The sequence below is a fragment of the Falco peregrinus genome, chromosome 3 (genome assembly GCF_023634155.1).
Source record: "Falco peregrinus isolate bFalPer1 chromosome 3, bFalPer1.pri, whole genome shotgun sequence".
NCBI classification, from domain to species: Eukaryota; Metazoa; Chordata; class Aves; order Falconiformes; family Falconidae; genus Falco; species Falco peregrinus.
This window is the reverse complement of record NC_073723.1, coordinates 15458327-15483142: the sequence shown is the minus strand read 5'-3', so window position 1 is coordinate 15483142 and position 24816 is coordinate 15458327. Positions and strand designations below refer to the sequence as shown.

The 24816-nt window shown below is 41.3% G+C and overlaps 1 protein-coding gene across 1 annotated transcript; it reads right to left on the bottom strand.

Annotated features, from left to right (window-relative positions):
- Window positions 1–771: 771 nt before the first annotated feature.
- HHLA1 (HERV-H LTR-associating 1) lies at window positions 772–24108 on the bottom strand. Its single transcript, XM_013302352.3, has 16 exons — window positions 23903–24108; window positions 19377–19485; window positions 17367–17426; window positions 15390–15470; window positions 14867–14950; window positions 14690–14773; window positions 13242–13325; window positions 12621–12677; window positions 12441–12527; window positions 11502–11594; window positions 10220–10417; window positions 9391–9462; window positions 9069–9140; window positions 1917–2073; window positions 1496–1578; window positions 772–1280 (listed from the first exon to the last, which is right to left on the bottom strand). Exons 2-16 carry the CDS (start codon window positions 19450–19452, stop codon window positions 1237–1239), a joined length of 1332 nt encoding a protein of 443 aa, XP_013157806.2. The 5' UTR covers window positions 19453–19485; window positions 23903–24108; the 3' UTR covers window positions 772–1236.
- Between the last annotated feature and the right edge of the window lie 708 nt (window positions 24109–24816).

Genomic DNA, 24816 nt, shown 5'->3' with positions numbered 1-24816 from the left:
TGTTCTCATGTCCTTCTTCCTGAGTTCTCAGAAGACTTAATGATAAAAATATAAGAAACAATACAGATTATTCTTTTTAAATCATGTCTTCACATTTTAAGGAGGTTTTGTGAGATTTAAAAGCAAGAGTTGCACAAAAGTGTTATTCATCCAGCTCTTCACAGCAGAACTAATCCTGCTTTGGATGAGGAGAGGTGCTGCAGAGTGAGACCCCTTCACAGCATTGCAGTACCACGGCCATGTTAGTATTTCTGATCTATAAATTAACTATATCAGCATTTCTATTTCTTCCACAATATCAACTGTAATTGGTAATACACCAATCTATCCTGCTCTTTGATATGACAAAAATGCTTCCGTCATGCTACTGGGCACCACAGTGAAATGTGTTTTGGAAGAGGGCTGCTGCATCCCACCTTTCCCTAGGGATTTATGATGCCACCTTTCTGTTTGGCTTTGTATTACTTTGGACACATATTTCTTCAGTGGAACATCAATGTACACCAGCTGTAGTGCAAATAATCTTCTTTTTTTGAAATATTAACAGTTTAACGATGTACTTTGGGTTCATAGTAGCATCATGTGGTGTAGTGTGCTGTGGCAAAATACAGGACTGTGCCATTTATTCAGTTATTCTTTCCTTTTAATTCATAAGAGGTGCATGTAAGGAAGAAAATGAATCTTAGTGAATTCATGAATTCACACAAATATATCACAGAGTGAAAATACGAGAGGTGTGAACATTTCCATGGTTGAGCTCTGCACTAGATGAGTTGCTGAAGTAATGGGAGACTCTTGATTTGGAATAATGGACAATCTGCATATGTTTAACAGTAGGAAAAATCCTTGTTGTCTTCAGTATTTCAGGGGTTTTTTTCCAATTATTTTGTATCTGTTACTTTTGATTAATTTATTTTAGTTGTAAATAAAAGTAGAATAAACTATTTGCATCCACCAGCTAACCATATAAATATCCTTTATGAAACACAATTTTTAAAAGCCTTTCAATGCTTTTATTGCGGTTACATCACTTGTATAAAATACATCTGTTTTTACACATTATTTTTACAATGCCTTGGAGGAAGACACATTTCTAGCTTAACATGCAGTTAATAGCATGTCTTGTTACAAATATTTGCAAATAACAGGTTGCATCCTGATTTTTACACTGGGAAATGAAAGAGACAACTAAAACCACCACCAGTCTTCCAATTTGCAGTAAAATACCTCAGCGTTCTAGACCAACATACAGATGTTTTTTAGGCATTTTTGTTTTAATGCTGGAAGAACACAAAAGAACTGTCATCAGAAGAGTTTTTATGAGGAAAATATTAAAAACATACATGAAGGTTAAACAATCTTTTTTTTTTTTTTTTAATCCCTTAAAAATTAAATAGCTATCTGATGAAAGACAGCAAATACTCTGTGGATATATAAAACTTTGTTATACCCTCATAATCAGGTATGTAGAGATATAAAGATAAAATATACTTACTGTGGGAGTAAGCAACTCTTTTGACTCTTTCACAGACATAACTTGCATTTTTCAAGAACCAGGAATAGTATTCCACACAGTACCTAAAGATGTAGTTAAAAGTTAGGAGAGTAGTAGCTTGTTTTCTTTTATAAGCTGTATGAATCATACTGCTGATATTGAATATGGCAATAAAAAACTAGATTCTGACCTCAGTGATGTCATTAGATATTTGGAAAAATTCAGCTGAGCTTTACTCAGTTTGAATACTGGAAGCCAGATCAAGTATTGATTGGTGCACTGGGGACCCATTTGGGTCTCACCCAGTCACAATGGATTCTCAAAAATAAGCACTGGGGATTGAAAACTGTCATTTTAAAAAAGCCTGATGGAGTTTTAAGCAGAGAGAGAGAGAGAGAGAGAAACTAGTGCCAAGTTTTACCTCATGGCTTCCTTTCTGGAATATCTTCTCTGACCAACACAGAGACACAGCTGAAAAAACCTACAGAGCTCCATCACACAGGGATTGATCTTTTGCACTACAAGAGTGACAGGAGGCGAGGTCACACGGGACTCTTTGAGGGTTGCCTGTGGACACCCTAGGAAAAAAATACAACTCTGAACTAGTTCAAATACTTGTCCCATTAAATTTTTTGCAATGCCTTATCTGGGCTATAAGAAACATGCAGACTAATAAGCTCATGTAGGTATCTTAAAATCAAATCTGGGTGAGGCAGATAATTGATAAGAAAACAACACATAGCCTGGCAGTTGCTTGAGTGAAAGCACAAATATTCTGTTCAATTTATTATTTGTCATTACTGGTTAGTTACGTAAAACCACGTTCCTTTTATTTATCACAAATATAAGGAACTCTTAAGAGGTAATTTATTTATTGTTACCCATTTAAGTGAAGGTTCAGTTCCCACTGAAGCATCAGTTTGCCACAGTGCAAAAGAGCAAGATAAAGAACAGCACTATACACTTACATATTTGATATTTTCTATATGGATATGCTACTTTAATAAAAGATTCGCTTCCGGTTCCACATGCTTCCCTACATCCACCCTCTAAATCTGAATTCTAGATTAAATATGACAAAGCTAATAAACAGACTCTCACTGCTCTCTCCATCACTTTTTAAAGATGCATCAACAAAATCAACATGATTTATGCAGAAGTTATGGCTTTCTATCTGGCCATTTCTCATTTACCAGTTTCCCCCTTCTTGCTTCTAGTGATTTGAATAATCAGCTAATTTCAGCCCAGTTTTTAGGACTGGGTAAAGATCCTCTCGATGAATACATTCCTACTGGTTTCATGAAAACTGACAGTTAAAAAGAGGAGAAAGGTCAATTTTTGCCTGCACTGAGAGGAAGGTAGGAATAATTTATCCATTTTATTAATTGTTTGCCAGAAGCCAGCTGGTTAATCAATGTTTTTTCCTTCAAGCGACAACCATTTTATTATTTTAACTTCATAAAAATGCAGGGCAATGGTGTACTTGGGGACGGGCCCCCTCTTCCCCTCTCTTGAGCCAGCTAAAAGGAAAACATCTAGTTTACTCTGTTCATTGAATCTTCTGCAGTCAGCAGCAAGAGATAAACATTTGCACACCAACCATTTCATCCCACCAGCAAATGCAGCTGTGCCAGACTGCAGAAAAAGCAATACTACAGAATAGGTGATCTCAGCTTGTAACAAAATCCTGAATCTCTATGTGGTTTTTCAGTGTCAAATACAATCTCTCTTCAGACTCCCTTTCTTTTATAGGAAAGAGAAAAGAAGGCAAGATGAAAATGGGGGAAACTGAGAAAAAGTAAGGAAAACTGAAGCTGCTTTCATTTTTCAGGCCTTTTCTTCATCATATTAAGAGAAAAACCTAATATTTGCCATAGTCTTGTCTTCTCCAAGCCATTACCTGTCACACATGATCTTGCACCTTTAGGTTTATGATGGGTCAGAATCAAAAGGACTTTCTAGAAAAAAAAAAAAAAGGCAATATGCTAAAAGACTACTGGGGCATGGCTAAAATGGGTGTGTAATGACCTCTCCTTTGCATATTTAATAACCATGCTCTGAAGAAGAGGTGAAGGTACACTTTAGGTTGCTGCAGTGAAGCTACTTGCCCTGCAAGGCATCACATCTGACCCTGGGGGGCTGCAAACGCATACATTGTGTTGTCCCCTGCATACAGCAGTCCTTAAAAAAGGATCTCTCCCCTACACCAGCACTCCAAAAAATAAGCGACATCCTGCAAATGCCATGCTGGGGCTCTGAGAAGACAACCAAGGACCAGGCTGTGAGAGCGGCACATCTTGCATGAGGTGGGTGTCCCCCTCACATGCACCCTCTGGGGTGAAAGAACCCGAATGTGCAGAGTGAATGTGGCTGCAGTGTGATTGTCAGCTGGTTTTTCCATTTGTGTAACTAGCAGGAGGCTTTGGCCGTGTGTAGATAAACTGCTTTACCTGCAGAGTATAATCCCCTTAGACAGTGTAATTGCATTTCCAGGTTCACATGTCTCACATGCTTTATAGCTTTGGGCCATCTTATGTTATATGATAGGAGAGGTTACAGAGGTTAAATTTGGACTAATGAAGTTCTGTTGAAATAAGCTTGAGTCATCTAGTGCCTACAAAAAGTTTAATATAAAATGGCATTCACGGGCAGGAGAAAAATAAAGGTTCTGCCAACCTGAAAGAGATCGCTACAAAACTATTTCTCTTCTGCCAGTGCTTGTCGAAGGTAATAGGAGCCATGGAGGAGTAATAGGCAGGCACTTGCAGCTCCCAAACTCAGGGGCCCCTCTGAAAACTGGCTGTGTGTCAAAGGTGCTACACAAGTATCATGATCAGTCAGAGATGGGCAAAAGGGAGCAGCATTTCTCTTAATCTTAGGAGCTTTTCATAAATGTCATCAGGCTTTGTCCACTTACTAGCATTTGACACACCTCGAACTTCTTCCACTCTATGGCAATGAAAAATTAATGACTTCTTGCTTTAATAAACACTCTTCTTGTTAATAACCGAACATCAGAGCATGCGGCAATATGGTTTTCATATAAGTTGCTCATGAAAGGTCATGTTAGAGTTTCTGTGAATAATAAAAACTCACTAAAGGCCACCCTCCAATGAATCTAAGTCTCCACTGAAGTGGGTACTCGCTACCCTGCCTAACAGGTGTTAAATGCTTTACTCAAGCTATACGTTTTAACAGCAGAAATTCAGCTTTACCTAAATGTAAGCTGAATGACTGCAATTTCAATTTGGATTCATCTATGTGGGAAAGAAAAGTTAAATTAAAAAGCTGAAAGTTAAACAAATTGCTTTGGTTTTCATTTTTGACAATCACTTAATTTTAAATTAATGTCACATTAACATAATACTATATTTATTTAATGCTGAAGTTCTCTTTCAATGAATGTTATATTTAATTTTATTTGCATTGGATAGTATACCTACATCGTATGGTTGAAATTAAAATTCTCAGCACTTCAAAGCAATGTTTTATATTTCTTCTGTAATAAATTTCTACTGTGAAATGTATTTTTGGTATTCAATTTGTAAATTCCTAAAGATTTGGATTGAATTTTTTTTTAAAAAAAATTAAAGTAGGAATTTATTTCAGAACTTCTTTTTCTAAGAATTTTCTTTCCTAAGAAACTGAGTCAGTCAAAGGAGCACAGAAACACAGGAACCACAGCTCCCTGTGCAGAGCTTTGCTCTATTTAAAATTACCGTGTAACTGTCACAGCCAGATAGGTGACCAATTCTTGCGGTAGTAATTGGACTTTCCCAATATTATACTGAATATCCCATCTCTCTGACACTGAAATTAAATTTTGCTGCCAGTGAAAAGCAATGTTACGGCTACTGTGAGTGATTTAGACTGCCAATATCCCTCCCTGCACGCTCTAATATGCACACTTGTATATTTTATTGTTGGCATCCACTTTTGTGATTTAAGAAATGAGTTCTTGGACTAATGTCTCAGCCTTCAGAGCATCATGGATGCCCTTCATTGCTTTGTGAACCCACTGTTTGATTTATTTCCTCAAATGCACAATTCCTATATGTAGACAGCCTCTGTCGTCATAGTTTGTGATAGACATTGTGATAAACTCTCCATTCCCTGATCACATTGAAATCCACGTTTCCAGCCTTTTCAAAATGGGCTGGTTCCCAGTCCTAGGTTCCCCAGGGTCTATAGTGTAGTCACCAGACAGCAATTGGCACATGAACTGTGCCCACCACAAGTCCAGTCATACACTCCAGCAACTTCTAGTTGGCTGGCCATTATTTAATCCTTAAGTTGAACTCACCCAAAGCAAATAACACATGCAGAGAACCTTAGTTTTTGTGCAGAATTTTTGATAGATAAGAATTGCCATAACATATTCCTTGGCTCCCAATCAAGATAAGACCTAGTTCATCTTAAATTCTTCTCTTCACACCATCCAGAGTGTCAAGAAGTCAAACTATATTCACGTGGTAAGACATTGGCTCATTTTCTTCATGCAACCAATGTATGTCATGGGGTGTAAGATGAGGACTCTGGTATTTTGAGCTCTTTAAACAGAAGTAAAATGAAAGAAAGATCAAAAAAGGATATTTGGCTTCCTATCTCTATGGTTTGAAAAGCCTCTTACATCAAGACCTGCTCTGTGGCTCAGCACTAGTGAGTCTTCTCCTTCAAAACATGTCTCAGTAGGTAGGTTATTGCTGCAGTGTTCTTAGGCCTCCTAGGCAACAGTTTCCTCCCACTCTTCCCTGACACTGCCTTTCTGCAGGACTTGTGTTTGCATGATCACTTGATGGTGTTGTCAAAATTTGGCTTTCACGGTCAGTATTTTTAACTCTGATAACATTATTTATTTCTGAAAATGGATGCCCCACTGAGTCATATGCTCTCAAATGCTTTTTTCCTAATAGTATAAGTTAAAAAAAAAAAAAAAGAAAGAAAAAATAAAAAAAGAAAAAAAAAAGAAAAAAGAGAAAGAAAGGGAAAGAAAGACAAGAAACCCAACACATGCTCATAAAACTCAGCCAACCAGAACAGGACTAGGAACTATGAAAAACACAATCAGAAACAGCAAAAGCTACAAAAAGTGACAGCACAGGATCCTGGTCCTGGATTCTGCAATAGGCAACAAGAGCAAAACCACGGGAAAAAGCAAATGACACCAAAATTGTAAGATACCACTGCCCACCTACTATGTGATTATTCCCAGTGACAGAAAAATTGAAGATTTGTGAAAGAACCTTTCTCTCTGACTCAAATATGTTTTCCATCCAAAAAAAACAACCAAACCCTTTACAGACAAGTTGTGTTAGAATTCAGCAATGAGCCAAGAGAAGTCAGTATGAAAATATTAGAAAAGGTGAGATTACCAGGGAATCCAGACCAGAATTTGGATTTTAAGCCTCCAGGTAATCCCAAAATGAAAACACCAGGGTTACCTCTATGGAGCCAGGGAGATGACTGTATCCCCAGTGCCCTGGGTCAGCTCCATAAGCAGAACCACAAGGCTGCAGAGTTTCCCTTTGTGCAAAAACCTGCTGGTGATGCTCAGTTTTTTTCTTTACCTCTCCTGTTTTCACAGGCTGTAAACAGCGGTTTTCTTTTTGTCAGATTTATTAGGAATCCATATCAAAACCCCATGATTTCCTTTGACAATACCAGAACGGTGCAGTTTATTTTTTCATGTTTCCTACTAATCCATCACAAACCATACAATCAGCATTTCTCTTTGCTTTCCTTCAGAATTTTCAGGCCTTTATTTGCTCATGTTTTCAATAATTATTTTTTTTTGTTGTATTTGCTAGATTTCCAAACATATTATTTGACTGGCATTTTAGTTCTTTAGACTACTCTGGTTTTCCCTACAATATCAAGTCCAAATGATACAGAAGACCCCTGCAGTTTAGTTCAATACATTATCTTTGCACTACCCGGTGTCTATGCTTCTCTTAGACAGCTGCCACACAGAAACACAAGCAGTTGAGGGACAGATTTCCAAAATTCCTTCCAGTAGTCCTCACCACCCAGCAAGACTCATGTTCCCACTCATCTGTGGTAACAGCAGAGTCATCGTCAACAGGGGGACCATGAACAGCCTCTTCCCAGAGTGCCCCATGAGCTCCTAGCTCCATCACAGCTTTAAGCAGCCAAACTGGAAAATTTGGAACTGAGCTACCTGCTTATTCTGGAAAAGTGAGGAACATTTTTTACCTTTCTAGTCTTGAGCTGAGCACAGGCATTGCCCCAGCTTCATGTACTACAGGAGTTTACACACCAACCTCAGTGGTAGCTACCAAATTTCTGTTCCTAAAAAGATTATGCTGCACCAAACAGCAGACAATCACAGTCCCAGTCTGGAATACAGGTATGTCAATTTTATCTGGAACCCAGGACAGGCAGTCTGGATTTTCCCTCCAATAGAACATCATAATTCTATCGTTCTTTCCACGTCAGTATCAATGCTGGAGTATACACGCCAATGTATCCCTTAAAATTACTTCCTTAACTACCAGGTTAACAGGGAGTATATAATAAGGAACTGTGATATACATGCAGCTTCCGCTGTACTTTGTCTGCTGCTCAGCTGGCCAAGTGGCTTGGTTTCCCGTGACACCACTGGAAGCAAAGACACCAGACTGGGAGTAGAAGGACCCCAAGGGTACTAAAGATATCTACAGGATGGAGTGCATTTTACCTAATTGTAGGTGCCCATGATGCTTGTACCTAGAGCTGAACTAGTCACCTTCAGACCCCAAGACTGGGATTTGTGGCTGAGATTTATTCCTTTTGTACTCCAGAGGCAGCCTGGTCTCAGACACATACACAGTCGCAGCTGGGCTCTCCCAGAGTTCAAAATCCCTTCCTGGCACTGAATCAGGTCCACATTTTCAAAACATGTAATATCTTATTAAATAATATAAATATAAATGCTTATATTATATATATTATATATAAATAGAAACGCTAAAAATAAATATAAATAAATACTATACTTTGTAATATTGTAATATATCCGTAAATATAATTTTATTGCAAACGTGAGTTTATGATACTTCTAAGTGGAGTGACACATAATCTTATACTAACTCTTAATTTCTAGCTCTTTATTTTGGTGCTTAAAAGGAAGAATTGAACTTTCCTGAAAATCTAGTTGATAATGATCCTTCTTTAGCTGAAAAGGAAGTTTGCAGTATTGTAAATTTAAGGCAATTCTGGAGATTTCATGCAGCACGGATTGACTTAATCATTTTATTTGTACCAATAGGGAGATTTAAAATATGACACTTTATTTTAGAAAGAATGCATGAATTTTAAGATTCTTCAGTAACCAATCGATGTTAAAGTTGACAAACGGACTTCTATCACCACAGTATAATCTATATTTTGAACATGTGACACTGTATGATTCACAAACAAATATGGAAGCGGTACCTTAGACATTGTGGGTGTTTTACATACATAAGGTATCAGGTAAATTAAATATTTATGTTGTTTCTGTGTGGGAAATTTTGCATATTGATATACTTTCAAACGTACAACTTTTTTTGCTGCATGAGATGCAGTTACTTACTGGTAGCTGAGTAAAGTTTCAGTGTCACCCCAGGTCTGTAGGGTGGTGTAGACAGTACTGAGGAAGGCAAATCTGAAGGAGGGAAAAGAACATAACTTGCCTTGACATTTAAAAAAAAGAAGAAGAAAAAAAAAAAGGATTGAGTGAAAGAATAAGGCGGGGGGGGGGGGGGGGGGGGGGGCAGAAAGCTGAAGTCACAGACCACTAATAAACATACAGACACTGATGTATAAATATTTTACAGTCACCTATTTCTATATATATATTATTTTCTATTTCATAAATGTGCCAACACTTTGTTACTATCGCAGATCAATCTTACCTGGCTCTGTTTGCATCAGTTTACTGGTTTCTTGAGGAGACACTGTCTGCATCCAAAATGCGTACATGTCAGCTATGGGAACAGAAAGACACATGCTTCGTGTCATTCGGGATATTTGTTATTTATCTGTCTACTGAGAAGAATTGCTATATATGAGACAGCTCAACAGCCAAAGTCCCTCACCCAGTTCTTCCAGCGGCATATAAAAATGTCAAGATGAAAAAGGAAGGGCAAAAGCTGTACTCTGTTTGATCTTGAAAAATCCATGGGCTAGAGCAGGGGTCCTCAAGCTATGGCCCGTGGGCCAGATACAGCCCCCCAGGTTCCTCAATCTGGTCCCCGGTATTTACAGAACCCCCCCTCCCCCCCCCCCCTCCCCCCCCGGGGTTGGGGGGGAAACCAAACAGCCGCAGATGACTGCCTGCCACTGCATCCCCGCGCTGGCCCCCTGGTTAAAAAGTTTGAGGACCCCTGGGCTAGGGGAAGGTAGGATTTAAAGAAGGTACGTTTAGTGAAGACCAAGAGAAGCAGCTCTGCGTTGCTTTCCTACAGGTCTGCTCACCAAACTTGGAGCAAACTGTGAGGGAAAACGTGGGTAGCAGAAGTGAGCAGCAAGACTTAGTTTTTCCCCAAAGCATAAGAAACTGCTGGATGGACCCTGTAACTGATTGTAGCACTTCTACAATATAGAAATCGACTCACTAATGATGCAAAGCGGGTCTCCCTGAAGGGTGTCCCAACCTCCACCTCAGAGATGCAGTTTCAGCTTTTGGCCAAACCCCACCACTAGCAGGATAAAGCAGGTGTCAGTCCTCCTTGCCATACTCACTGGGGCTGAGCTGCAGGGCTGGCAATGGGGCCAAGCTCCCTGCAGCAGTCGGAGGGGGCCTGGCTGTGCCTCGTGGTCTGGAAGCATCCACATGTGGTGATGGAAACCCTGATCCTTTAGCTCCAACCGTCTTTGGCCATGGTGGGAACCTTGTGGTGGGGATTTCATCCCCTTTCTGGGCAAGAGGGATCGCGGTAGCTGGAGAAGCAGAGGAGACAGAAGGGTGCCAACAACATGTAGATGCCAATGCCTCATAGTGGTAGCAAGCATAACACACTGGGGAGCAATAATATCTAAAATACACCCAGAAAATCCCATCTACTCCTTAAGTACTTCCCCTGGCAGGTGATTAGGCTACCTCTCAATTTCATTTTAAATATGGAAACATAATGAGTGCCAATAATGTTTGAAATTCTAACTAAGAACATTTTAATGTGCAAGCTTTCATAAACAAAAGAAGAAACTGAAGTGTTCCTGAAAAATGGTGGGTTTTTTCTTCACATAAATTATTTTGTATTTCCTGAACTGCTTTACTACAGAGGGAAGAGATGAAAGCTCTTGTCTATGTGAAGGGGAGCAGGCAGATACTGGAGGGCAGATACTGGAATTTGAGAACTGACGACATTTTGTGGCAGGAATGACATTTGGGGCTGGAAAAGAATAAAGGTTGTTATGTGGTTAAACAAATCAAAAGACCTTATAAAAAGACAGCAGACTGACCAGGGAACATGTAGAAACTTTGTACAGATATGCAGCTGCAGTGGTGAGGAGGTATGAAGTCAAGGTCTGAATTTCTCTTGGCTCCTACTATGCATGAGCAAGTGTGAAGCCTTGCTTTTTGGCTTTCAAAATGAGGCAGACTAGCATTTTTCTATTTTTTAGCTCTGTGGTGAACCTAAATGCACTGAAATTATGAAATGCTCAGGTACTCACAACTGAACATCACGTACAGTCAAAGATAGAGAAAAATACAGAAAAAATTACAATAAAAAAGGAGATCAAATAGTTCAAATAATCTTTTCTTTGTTGTTTAAAACCAACAACCATTTTTTCTTTACTTCTCTGCCTCTTGAGAAAACTTTTTCTAATAAAATGGCTTCTTAAAATAGTTTTTCTATCCTCCTGCTATTCAGTGCACTACTGACCTCGTATTTTGCTGTTTCAGACAAACTTTTATCTTACTCTGTAATTATAGTTCAACATCACAGTGCTGTGCAGCAAACACATGACCACTTGTCAAGATGTTAAGAATATAAATTTAGATCTCACAATATCCGCTTACTTTTAAATGTCCATGCATGTTCTGTTGATGGATCCACTGTTTTGTTTGGGTCTTCCTGTAATTTCATGAAACTTGAAAAAATGGAATCTAGGTCTTTGAGGTATGAGAAGACAAGAGTTAGAACACTCACCATCCACTGCATATTGTGTGATAAAAAGGAAAAAAAAAAAAAAAAGGCTGGTATAATCACAACAGCTGTTGTCTTTTCTAATTAAAGTAATTTTTGGCAAAGTGTCCTTGATTTATTTTTTTTTTTAACAGAAGAGAAGCATCCTACAGCTTTCGGCACAGGTAAACTTGCCACTGATTTCAGTATCTATTTGCCTGTTTTAATAATTGAAAACTGAAAATGAGAAATTTCAATTTTAATCATTGAAAAAGCATTGAAAATGAGAAATAGTCATGAGCAGCAATGAGAGGTGAGCAGCAATGAGAGGTGAGCATCTGAAGTGCAGCTCAACCTGGCAAAGCAGTCTGGGGTGGAGGAGCCACGCAGCACACTGGCTGAATATATTCAACTCCATTCTGAAAGTAACTCATGTAAAGGTAGGAGGTAATTTGTGCTGAGTGCTAAGGAAGGTACATATTTAGATTAAGAGCACCAGAAACCCTCCCCAGTCAGTGCTGAATTCTGTAAAAGCTCTCATCCTAGGAAGTTTTGTTTGGTCCTCCACTAGAAGACCTTGTAGCTAATAAATTAAAAGTTTGTAAATTTTACTTATATTTCTAATATAAATATTACAGTACATTGATAACAATAGAAAATATTCTATTTTAATGATAATAAAATATATGTACATATATAAGTAATATAAAAATATAAAATAATATATTTAAAGAATGTTTAAATTATGAAGATGGAGTATTCTTTGCAAGTGCTACCTGGATGTGATTTTCACTGTTGCTGCTGTTTCCTTTTATTCCCCAGGATGTACTTACCCAGGTCAGAAGATGTGTTACTGGAAAACGTGTAATTAATAACAGGAGACTTCTCCAGCATTTTCCAAAAGTCAGACAAATTTCTCCCTGTAAATGGAAATGCTTATAAATATCAAGAATGACTTGTTTCTAGAGAATAAATATGGCAATGTTTTGGGGTGGAATGGTTTTAACTTCTACCTGTCTGCCCTGTCATCACACAGATGTAGATACAATCTGAATCATTGCTCTGAGGTACTGAAAGGCAAAAAAATGTAAACCAGATCATTGTTACCAGTTTTCATTATATGATACTATCTTAAACGGTTGAAAAAAAAACCAGGAAACGGTATGTGGCTACTGCAGCTGGCCAAATATTTTCCTTCTGATCTGACTTCTGACAAAAACCTTGAACCGTCATCAAATCCAAATGCTAATATTTCTAGGGGAAATATTCCTATCTAGTTAAATTCCAAATTACAAGTATATTTACATGGAAAAAATTAAGATAATATAGCCAATAATTATTCTTTGGGAATTTTAATTCCCAAAAATACCAGTATTTAGTAATAATTCACCAAATTTTCAAACAAAACATAGCTATTCATAGAAACATGTATGTTTCTATATCATATATATACATATTACATATATATTTAGTTCCTCTAAGGAGACTTAATTTACAACTGCAGTCCATGCTTTGCAAGAAAAATCCTGCTGAGTAAGAGGAACAGGCTTTTATACACATTTTTATGTTTGTTTCCATACCAGGAGTAAGTCAGACAAATAAGACAATGATACATGTTAAAAGGAAATGCAAACCTGAGAGAATAGAAGTGGATTTGAAAATCTCTGTGAGATAACTGGTGGAGTTTCCAACAATATCAACAAGTAAAGCTGTAAAATCTGACAACAAAACAGAAAGTTTATGATTGAAAACACATATTCTATCATCTATGCTAAGTCACAAAATCACTTTTATATGTGATCATATTTTGGATATATACTTGTACATGACAATGTCTAAAATATTTTAATGTTCAAAATGTTTCTGCTGGACAGGAGTTGACTTCAGAAGCCACTGGAATATTCTGCAGAAGTATATTTCAAAGATGATATCCACAATAGCACCAATGTGCCTAGAAGTAAACTTAAATGGAATCTATCTGTTCAAGAGAACAATTTAAAGTAACTCTACTTAGAGTGCTGTACCTGTAGGCTTTGCCTGCACTAACTGCCTGTCTGCCATGTAGGACCTTCCAGGAGGCATCTGATTCTCTCCTCTGAGGTCTACTTCAGACATACCGATGATGTTGCTGTCAGCTCAAAAAATGGCTACTGGTGGTGTGGTGTTACGGCTTTTTTGTAACAGGTCCTAGCAGTAACAGCTCAATGTTTTCACTTAAGGAATGACAGGCATGAGCCCTGTGCTGGGCCATGAATTTTTGCTACTTGGGAGGATGCTCTAATCACCAAGATGTTCTGGATTTGAGACAGAAAGATTAAAGTTTCTCCATTATCCTCCAAGGCAAACTGGGTCATTATGCAATAAGGCTTGTGAGATGTGTGGGTCCAGAAAAAGCCATGAAAGCCATTGTGGCTCATGTGTGTGGTCATCACTTGAAGCTTAGAGAGAATGGGTTCTGGTCCCTAGCTACTGAGCTACTCTTGATATCTTACATTAACCAGCCATGGAATTCAAGTGCTCAGATCCATCCTGAAATGTTAAATACTGTGAGACCAGGGGTGTGAGTGAGTATTATAGGTGAAGGATTTGCCCAGTAGTATTTTACACTCCATTAAACAGCTCTATGAAGATATAAAGCCTTGTTTTTCACTCCTGTTGGACTCATTGAAGTTACTGAAATTACTGTTGGTGCAGAGAAGCCCTTGTTCATCTCCTGTGGGTTATTTCAGAAAAGTGAAAGTGGCGAAGGTAATGTACATACATTGCTGGGTTGTCTCTCCTGCACTGCTCTTTGTAGTCTGAGGAGGAAGGGGAGATCTTTCTGCTGGGTAAACCATGTTGGTCACTTGACAGATGGCTCGACCCCAGACTGGCTGGCTGGGTACAGCCATCTGAGACTAAGTTCATGGAGTCACCCCGAAGTTTCAGAGCAGCCACTCATCATGAGTTATGGCTGTTGAACTCAGTATGGTGATGCTACTTATAAGGATGAAGTCTGCAGAATTTAGGCTACAGCTTTCAGCTCCAAAGGAAGTAATTCAGCTTAAGAACATGCAATTTCCAACCTCTCTTGTGTACCCACCTGTCAAGTCATTTGTCATGTTGTTCAAACAGTAGCAGTAATGCATAGGGAACTTGCCAGGGTCAACATTTTTCACGTTAGAAACTGTAGGGAAAGACAGAAAAAAATCAGTGTCTTGATGCACAAGCTGTGTGAGACAAAATGCTCCTGCACGGAGCAAAGCACCAAAGCACTCACTGTTATAAATGGTGACTGACACTTTGTGGAAGGCAAATGAGCTATAAGATGTGACACTCAGCAAAGAGAAGGGTTTTTTGGTACCTGCAGAAAGAAATGTCCATGCTATTAGCAATTGGAACAAATTATGACAACACCATGTTTTGACTCTGCTCATTCAATTTCTAAAAAGACTCCTGAGGTGCTGACACTATACAGCTACCTGAGACTCAATTCTTTCTCATTTCCACTGAGGGAAGGACCATTTGTATTACTTCTTTTTTAATTTGAACCTACACTGATAAAGTGCTTTCTAAAGGCATCCCATTATGCTGTCTCTATACACAAACACATACTGATTTCTATATTCTTTGGGGCAGACAGCTACCTGCATTATAAATGCACAAGGGTAATGTGCTCCTAGAATCAGTTCTGGAGGCAGATGGCATGCATTTACGGCTTCCCCTGCTAGCATTGTTAGTTCTTTATTGCATTCACTGCTGGACTGACAGCCTGCCTGACCTGCCCAGCCCTGTCACATTACCTCTGAGCGCTGTGTTCAGCATACTGTTCACCAGCTCTGTCAGGTTAATAGCAGCCAGATCCACAGACTTTGCAGGCAGCTCTGAAAAAGAAGGGGTCCCTGAGCAGCTGGCTGCATGAAGGCACAAGGAAATGGTTTTGAATTCCCTACTTATATGCAGACCTTGCAGAATGGGAAAAACAAAATGAGCGGATTATGTATTGAAGTGCACTGGAAAACATGTGGTGAGAAATAAAGATGCCAGGAGTGCAGAAAGGAATCTGGAAAACAGCAAGATAAAGCTGGCAGTGCGATAGTACCCAAAATTTATGTGAGGCTCCCTATCACCTACTCCCCTGAGCAGGCCACCAGCAGAGCCCAAGCAGGGCCCAGGCAGGCCTCAGAAGGCCCCAGCAGAGGCTGAGCAGGGCTGGGCAGGCCCCAGGCAGGGCTCGGGCAGAGCCAGGCAGGCCCCGGGCAGGGCTCTGGCAGGGCCAGGCAGGCCCCAGGCAGGGCTCGGGCGGGGACAGGCAGGCCTCAGGCAGGGCTTGGACAGGCCCCACCAGGCCTCAGCAGGCCCCAGCAGAGGCTGAGCAAGGCCGAGCAGGGCTCAGGCAGGCCACAGCAGAGGCCAAACAGGGCCAGGCAGGGCCCGGGTAGGCCCCAGCAGGCCTCTGCAGGCCCAGCAGAGGCTGAGCAGGGCCCAGGCAGGGCTCAGGCAGGCCCCAGGCAGGGCTCGGGCAGGGCCAGGCAGGGCTCGGGCAGGGCTCGGGCAGGCCCCACCAGGCCTCAGCAGGCCACAGCAGAGGCCGAGCAGGGCCAGGCAGTGCCCGGGTAGGCCTCAACAGACCCCAGCAGAGGCTGAGCAGGGCTCAGGCAGGCCCCAGGCAGGCCTCAGCAGGGCCCCAGGCCCAGCAGGGCCAGGCAGGGCTCAGGCAGGCCCCAGGCAGGCCTCAGCAGGGCCCCAGGCCCAGCAGGGCCAGGCAGGGCTCAGGCAGGCCCCAGGCAGGCCTCAGCAGGGCCCCAGGCCCAGCAGGGCCAGGCAGGGCTCAGGCAGGCCCCGGGCAGCTCCCAGCAGAGGCCGAGCAGGGCCAGGCAGGGCCCGGGTAGGCCCCACCAGGCCTCAGCAGGCCCCAGCAGAGGCTGAGCATGGCCGGGCAGAGCTCAGGCAGGCCCCGGGCAGCCCCCAGCAGAGGCCGAGCAGGCCGCCGGGCGCGACCTGGCGTTTTGGCGCCCCCTCGCGCCGGGCAGTGGGTACTTACTGCCAGAAGCGCGGCGGCTCGCTCTGCAGATCACGAACGGAGGGGGCAGGCCCTAGGAAATGTTCCCCTTCCCCGATGCAACATGGAATTGGGATGGCAATACGGATTTCATTACTTTTTTTTCCCACTTACCTTGATGGCTGTAGTGCTACGACAGAATAAATGGGCTGTAGCTGTATTTTTTATTTTAACATGCTTTCTTTCTGTTGGCATTGCTTATTTGTTTTTCCTGAGTCAAACTTTGCAAGGATGTTCCTTTGCCTCCCTCTCACAGAGTCGTGCAGAAGCAGAGCAGTGTGGTATCTGTGTGTGTGCGAGGAGGAAGGCCTGCGTGCATGACAGAGAGAGAAAAAACAGAGCAGGACAGAAAAGGAAGCACAGAAAGCCAAGATGAAAACAAAATCTCATTTGGGGAGAAATGCAATTTTCCAATGACATCAGTATTATTTTCAACCAGCTTGAAACCAAGCTGCACCCCAGGGCTTGTCCACAGTGTAGAAGAGAGGAAAGGGAAAACAAAAGGGAATGAAGAGCTTTTAGGATTTTGGAAGGACAGAGGTTAAACGGCCAAGGACCTGAGTGAGCCCTGGGTCAGATGAGGAGCCCTTGCAGCAGGGGTGGTTGGGGCTCACAGGCTCTGCAGAAGGTCCATCTGCTGCCACCTCCATGCCCAGCATGCCACCTCCCACTCCCATTAACAGTCCCACACGGTGTCTCCTGACACGCTGCTTGTTACCTGCAGTAGCCAGCACTGCCACTTGCTTCTCTTTCTTATTTTCTTTCCTTATGCATGAAGCTGTGAAGTGAAGAGAGACAGTTTTCCCTGTTGAGATACCAAGCAACTCTCTGTTGAGCTGTCTTCCTGGATTGCTTTGCTGCTCTCCTTTATTATAGCTCAGAAGTTGATGAACATCAGCACTGCAAAGCAGGCCACTGAGTATCCACAACATCAGCTCATCAAGTGCCTAAAAATAAGGATGTCCTAAAGGACTTGATGGGTCATTTAGATGCTAACTAAAGAAAGAAAGCAGATTAAATATCTGAGCTCGTCCCCTTAACTCAAGAATCAAAAGGAAAAAATAGCAACAACCTGTTGGAGAGATCTGCACTAGACTTGCACACAATACTGACTGCGAGGCCCATGGCGTAATCAGGCCAAATCTGCACAAATCTGCACAGGCTGTGAGATTGTTATTCAGAACAGTCATTCAATTGAGTACTGTTCTCAAGAGCTGTGTTATAGGAGAAATGAACTGAAGCTGGGCTCAGGAGTTTGGATTCACATCCTGGGATTCCCTTGGAGGCCAACAAGGGCAAGGTACAGAGCAGTGATTTAGGCATTGCAGGACAAGTTGAAGCACAGGAGTTTGGTGCTAGGTACCCTATCATATCAGTGGAGAGCTGAGTGCCTCCAAAGAGTAATCCAGAAGGATCCCCAAATGAGCCAGTGCTAGCAAATATTAAATTCACATGGCCCATCTGAAGCTTCAGCTTCTCAGTCCATCCAAGCTCCCCAGAGAGACATCCTTTCCTGGGAGCTGGTGGTGAGGCGGGCTCACCTCAATGGTGGTGATGCCCTGCTCTGCATTAGAACCTAATAAGCAGAGCTCTCACCAGGGAGTAGGAAATCTGGGTTCAGCTTCCTCTTCAGTAAGATGAAATCTGTAGGACTGGAAGCAGGGGAAGAAAGAGGAGATGGGGCTGCATAATTCTTTATACCTAAACTGGTGAAACCTGGGTGCTTGTCCTTGTTTGTACAAAAGTCTATGCCTTGTATAGAAGACAATCCCTGGATACATTTCTCTTTCTCTTTTTATATATATGTCCTAGTTTTGGCTGGGATGGGGTTAATTTTCTTACTAGTAGCTGGTACAGTGCTGTGTTTTGGATTTATATGAGAGTAATGTTGATAAGACACTGATGTTTTAGCTGTTGCTCGGTATTGCTTGCTCTAAGTCAAGGACTTTCCAGTTTCCCATGCTCTGCCAGTAAGCAGGTGCACAAGAAGCCGGGAGGGAGCAGAGCTAGGACAGCTGACCTGAACTAGCCCAAGGGATATACCATACCATAGAACTTCATGTTCAGTGTATAAACTGGGGGTGAGTTGGCCAGGAGGGGCTGATCACTGCTCAGGGACTGTCTGGGCATTGGTCAGCGGGTGGTGGGCAATTGTATCTCTCTTTCTTTTTCATCATCATCATCATCATCAACATCATCATGTTGATTATAAACTGTTCTTATCTCAACCCACAAGGTTTACCTTTTTTTTCCTGATTCTTCTCCCCATCCCACTGAGGTGGGGGAGTGAGAGAGAAGCTGTGTGGTACTTAGTTCCCAGCTTGGGTTAAACCATGACACCATGACAACATATATAAAGGAAAAATGGTACATGCCTGTAAATTGTGACTCCTCATACACTGCTAGTCAGCTATATTAACAACTCTCACTCAGTAGCAGCTACATTTGGACTGACAATCTAGGTTATAGAGCTCTCCTAGCCCTTTTCTCTCTTTCCATCTAAACCTTTCTGACTCCAGGTTCATGGTGTGGGATCCAAGAATGGACCTTTGCCATCATCTGGTCTGTCCTACTGCATGGCATCAGCCCTGGAGGTCCAGCACATCAGCCGTGCCTACACAGGGTGAAAGAACCAAATCTGCCATGGATGTGAGAAAGGGGCTATGGGGGCAACTGGGAAAGAGACACCTGGGTTATTCCCTGGGGAACACCAAGCCATCATCCTTACCTGTGTTGAAAACCAGAAAGAGACACAGAAAGCCCAAGCTCATCTTCGCTACCACGTGCCAGCAGAACCGCTGCATTATGTACTCTGACTTCCAGTAGGTTTGGCTGCTCTAGGAGAAAGAAATACTATTTTGGTGGTGTTAAAGTTTGGGATATGGTGCAATTTTATCCAACCCTTGTCCCAAATGTGACCATGAGAGAAATACTAGATCTCTGGGATGCAGAGAAAAGATTGGTGGTGTAAATGGAAAAGAATCAGTAATCACATAAACAGTATTTGCTGTGTATATGCAGCTGTCATGAATTTGGTATGTAACTTGATTTTTGAGTCCTACATTAACTGTGGCTTTGGTGGGACTTGGTAAGATCATCTACACCACCCTCTTTTTTGGCAGGATGATCTGTGCCCAAAAGGACACTGACACATCAGGTGTCTAAACCTTTTCTGTTGAAACCAGATTAAATTTACCTATGTTCAATTTCAGACCAAATAACAACTGAGCTCCTTTTCTGCAGAAACGTTGCTTGCCTGGTCATCCCTAGTCTCGGATTTCGGTAGTTAATTATTGTCACCAAGTTGTGTCTTGTACTGCCTTGCCTAGTTGCTTGGGAGAGATTAATATGCTATGCCTTTCAGACAATAAGCTGCTTTCCAGGTTTCAAAGATTTAATTAGTGGTTAGAAAAAAAAAGGGAAGCTCCTGCTTCTTTACATGTTCCCTCATTTTTTTGTAAACTACACAAGGCTCTGTAGTTGTCAGAAAATAAGGAAACTTGTAAAAATTCGCAAAAAAAATCCAAAAGACTTTTTTCATATCTTCTTGGAGTAGCTAATCTTGCAAGTACGCAGCAAATCATTATCTTGAAGATAATACGGTTTGATTAACAAACTATTATCATCATGTTTAAAATCTTTCTCATATTGAGTTCACTAGAGAATTAACACATTCTGAAAACAGCTGATTTGTTCCTAATGGTCCTAAAGAGACTCTTCCTTGGGACGATGAAATGATACCAAGCATTTCTGTGTTTGAAACGTCTGTGTTTGCTCATCTGATGAGTCAAAAGTGTTTAAGTGACAGCTCTGCTATTCAAACAAAGGTCTGAGAAGCTTCTTAGCCAGTTCATTGCATCTATTCAGTCCATCTGCCTAATCCTTTTTACTCGACCCCAAGCCTATACACATCCACGGTTTCTGCACAGCATGTTCAGAAGAACAGAGCTGAGGCAGAGAGGAAGCCTTGGCCAAATCTCATTCCCCTGACTTGGTACCCCATCAGTTTTCTGTGAGCTGGACTAATTATCCATGGACAGAGTCCAGTGTCCCATGGACCAGTCTAGCATCAAAAATCCTAAGCTTGACTCTTGCAACAATATTTGGGATCTGACCAACAACCAGACTACAGACCATGAATGTATTGCTGCCGTGACAATCACAGGGCCTGACATCCAGGCAAGGCTACCCCTGCTTCCACTGCTGGGTATTATGAAGCTTGCTGGGTCTTGTAACAGCTTTTTCTATGGATCTGTGGACTCTGTAATTAGGGGAGACTAGTAGGTTAGCTAAAACCTGCTAACATGCTGACGTGATGGAAGCAGTGGTGACGTAGCCCATGCTGAGGTAGACATAAAACTAATCCAAGCCTCTGGATTCTGTTCAGTTTTTATATTTTTTTCCCTCTTTGGTTTGGCTGTATGAAATGGAGAAGAGTTCATGGAGATACTCCTTGGTGATGCTGAATATGAAGAACTAGTGCTTTGCAAAGGTGCAGGGAGGTGGCTGTTGGGGAGGGCCGGCTCTGGGTCAGTGGGGGTTGCGGGATGGCAATCATGTCAAGGGGAGGTTTGTAACTATGTATGTTTTGGAGTAAGAGGGCTATAGTGGCTGGTGCATCTAGTCAATTAAGTGTCCTGTTAGGGGGAGACTGTTGTGTTATGTCTTTGACTGAGGTCAGCAGTGGGAATTTGCTGTTTTCTTAGTAGAACTTCATGAATTTTTATTCCTGTATTATGAGAAATGACTGTCTCCTTAGTTCTGCAAGATCTGCATTACCATGAGTCATGCTTCATGATGACGGCTGTTTATGTGCTACAGACCTCCTTCTGAGCATGTTGCTCGTGATCCGTTCCCTGCATGTACTGTCCCTGCGGCACAAGACTGGTTGGCTGGAGGGTCTCCGCAGCCCAGACTGGCAAAGAAGCCCAAACCTCTGCCCTTCATGAGGGTTTTGGCTGCATGGCAAGTGAGAGAACCAGACCTAGGAGGTAGGAGAAGCAGGTGTTTTCAGTCTGCCCCTTCAGATTGGTGGTCAGCACTCATGGCAGAGTGGGGAGACTTGACTTCTAGGACCTGCTTTGAGGAACACGGGCTCTCCTAGGTCACCAGTGAATCACACATGGACTAACACCAAAATCCTTGGTAAGAGCATTTCACAGACTGATGTGCAAACACAACTGTTCTACAAAAGCTCATAAGTAAAAGGGTTGATAGGTAGTAGGTAATTTCCTATCAGGGATCTAACTTAATTCCTGACGTATTTAAACTGGCCCAGAGTTGTTCATGGTGGTGGGACAGGGGAAAATCATCTGACAGAAGATTTGGTGCAGCAGGCTATAGCAGGGGCTAGAGAGAGCGCATTAATAAGAGACAGAGAAAAAGGCAAGAAGATTGGCATATGAAGGAACTGTCTTACCAAAGCATCTTAAGGGAGAGAGAAAAAAGAAGAAAAACAGAGCTGTAAAATTAGAAACAAAATGGAGTGAGATACAAAGTTGTTCTTGGAAGCACATTGGAAGAGGCTTTCCAGCTCACTTGAATTTGCAGCTCCCTGCTGCCCTCCCCACTGAGCTGCTCCTCCATGCTAACCAACACACACGTTTTTCTCCACATACGATGCTGATTTGCAGCAGGAATTTAAAGCAGGCATTTGTGTGGCCGTAAGACCCACATTTAATTGAAGTGTGATTATAAACTACAGACTCAATCAAGCAAAACATCTAATGACCAGGACAACATGCAAACATAACCTGGAAGGATGTATCATAATAAGCCAAATCCTGTCCTATTTCTAGCAAAGAAATACTAAATAACGTTGGTATAAAATAATGGAAAATCCTCCATTCATGAGAGGCCTTATTTTGCCTGACTGCCAGATGTAGCACTGTGCTGTCCCCTGGCCAGTACAAGATGCTTAAAAACAAATGGCAGAGAAATCTGAGTACAAAGAACATTACTCTAGGAAATACTGCCCTTACTCCTTAATTGGTAGAAACTGATTTAAATTTGAAGCATTAAGTTTTAAATGCTTTCCAAAATCTTCTCCCAGCATTAAGCCTCTGAACATTTATGCTGTCCAATTAAATTTCAAAGCCATCTGTGACAAATATTCCTAGAACTGCTGCTTGAAATACTTTAACTCTCAGCAGTGTGGATATTAGTAATATTAACTCTTACGATACATGTTGTGTTTGCATTACTTTGGTTATCTGATATCTAATTTTTATCTATCAGGTGCAAGACGTTATTATTTTGTAACTGTATATCTTTTGTCCGCAACATAAGTGACACTACTGTGATGACCAAAATACACGTCCAGATTGCAGATACAAAACCCTCATTGTACTTCAGCTCAAAATCACTAACAATTTCCATTTCAAAACATACTGAGATTCACAGGCAGTAAAGGCACAGGTGCCACACGTCCATGAGCTGACAGACAAATCCCATAAACTGACTCAGTGAATATTTTCCTTCCAAACATTTATCTGATACAGGCAGAAGGTCAAGCCTTTAGTTACAAATTCTCCTTCACCTCTACTGGGTATGATAATCCTCCTTTGTTTGTTTTAAGCTGAATGGTATCAGTAGAATCCATTTTACTTAGAACTGTTGATCCAGAATTCCCTGAACTGCTGAACTGGAGATTTTAATCCAGTTCAGATTCTCTTTATACACTCATGAAGACCCCTATGAAATCCCTCTTTGTTACTCTGGATTAGCAGCAATCTAAAACCGATGTGTTTATTAACTATGCTTCATTAGAACTCATTTTAATGTGGCAGGTAACCATGCAGTTTGAATTGTCTTCATTTTTCCTGTACAAACAGAGGGCAATCAGATATCAAGTAGTTTTCGCGTGTCTTCATGCTAAACAGAGCAGAACAGAAGAGAACAAAGAAATAAAAAAGGAAAGTCCTTGAGTATTAATTTCCTTACTTTCATTCAGTTCCAAAGGTCTAAAGGTCATCTCTCATTTTAAGCAGACCATGATACACCAGGTCTAAAGAAATAGTCCATGCTAATGTGAAAATACGCCTGCGTTACAATTACACGTTTCATTACATTGCTACAACTACTTTTTAAGTTCAGATTTATTTGTATGAGGATTTAATAAAATGCAAGATATATATATTTAAGAAAACTACTCATTTGCTACATTTCCACCAAGTATTAATAGCACAGTTGAAATGGTTTCCTCCAAGTACATGTTGAAACCACTGAGATTTGGAATAGTTAATATCAACTTACCTGATTTCTTTTGGCAAAGATTATTATCTTCAGAGCCTATATAAAACTGGAGGTTATTGCCAGGTCTTAATAAGCACTTTATGAAAGACTTCGAGTAGACAGGCTTGATAATCTTGCTTTAAAATCTTGTGAAAATTGTTATCCTAATCCCAGAAAGACTAACTTGAGGTAACACAATCATAAAGCACACAAAGTGCCTGCATGGAAAGGCTCTGTGGCAGGTCAGGTGAGGATTGGAAGCTCCTTTTGGCAGTAATGACTTGAACTGTGGAGTAGAAAGGATTTTTTTCCCTTTTAAAGGGACAGCTCATCTTACTGCCTTTAGGCCAATGCCATCTTTGATGGTAAGAGGTAGGCCAGGGTAAGCCCCTTTTGGTAAAACTTTAGCCATTCTTCAAGGTGTGATTTAAACAAGGGACATTTGTCAAGAGGCCAGCGGAGAAATCTGAAGTGTATCTTAGCTATAGAAAATCAAAAGGAACAAAATTACAGTTAAACCAGAAAATTGTGTTAGTTAAGTGGCAAGGAGGAGAGATACGGTCACAATGACATAAGCAATTTTGGTGATGCTGAGTGATGTTTAGTAGTATCCAAGAGGTGATCACTGTTGGAAACAGTGGGTGAAATTCTGCTCCCTTTTACTCCAGTGGACTTTAAGTGATTCCTCTGAAACCGGTGAGTTTTAGGTGCAACACTGTTAAAAGCAGATAATCATCCATTCAGTAATTTTATCATAAGCCACTGAACACTTCAATGTGCAAAGTAATTCAAAACTTTGTAGTGATTACTAAAAGGAAACCTAAATGGATTCACAGTCAGTCTATGAAATAAAAAGTGCTTTAGGGTGTGCTGCACAAAGCCTCAAGACACAAATATTCTGACCCCTCTTAGAAAGGGAGAGGATAAAGAGGAGC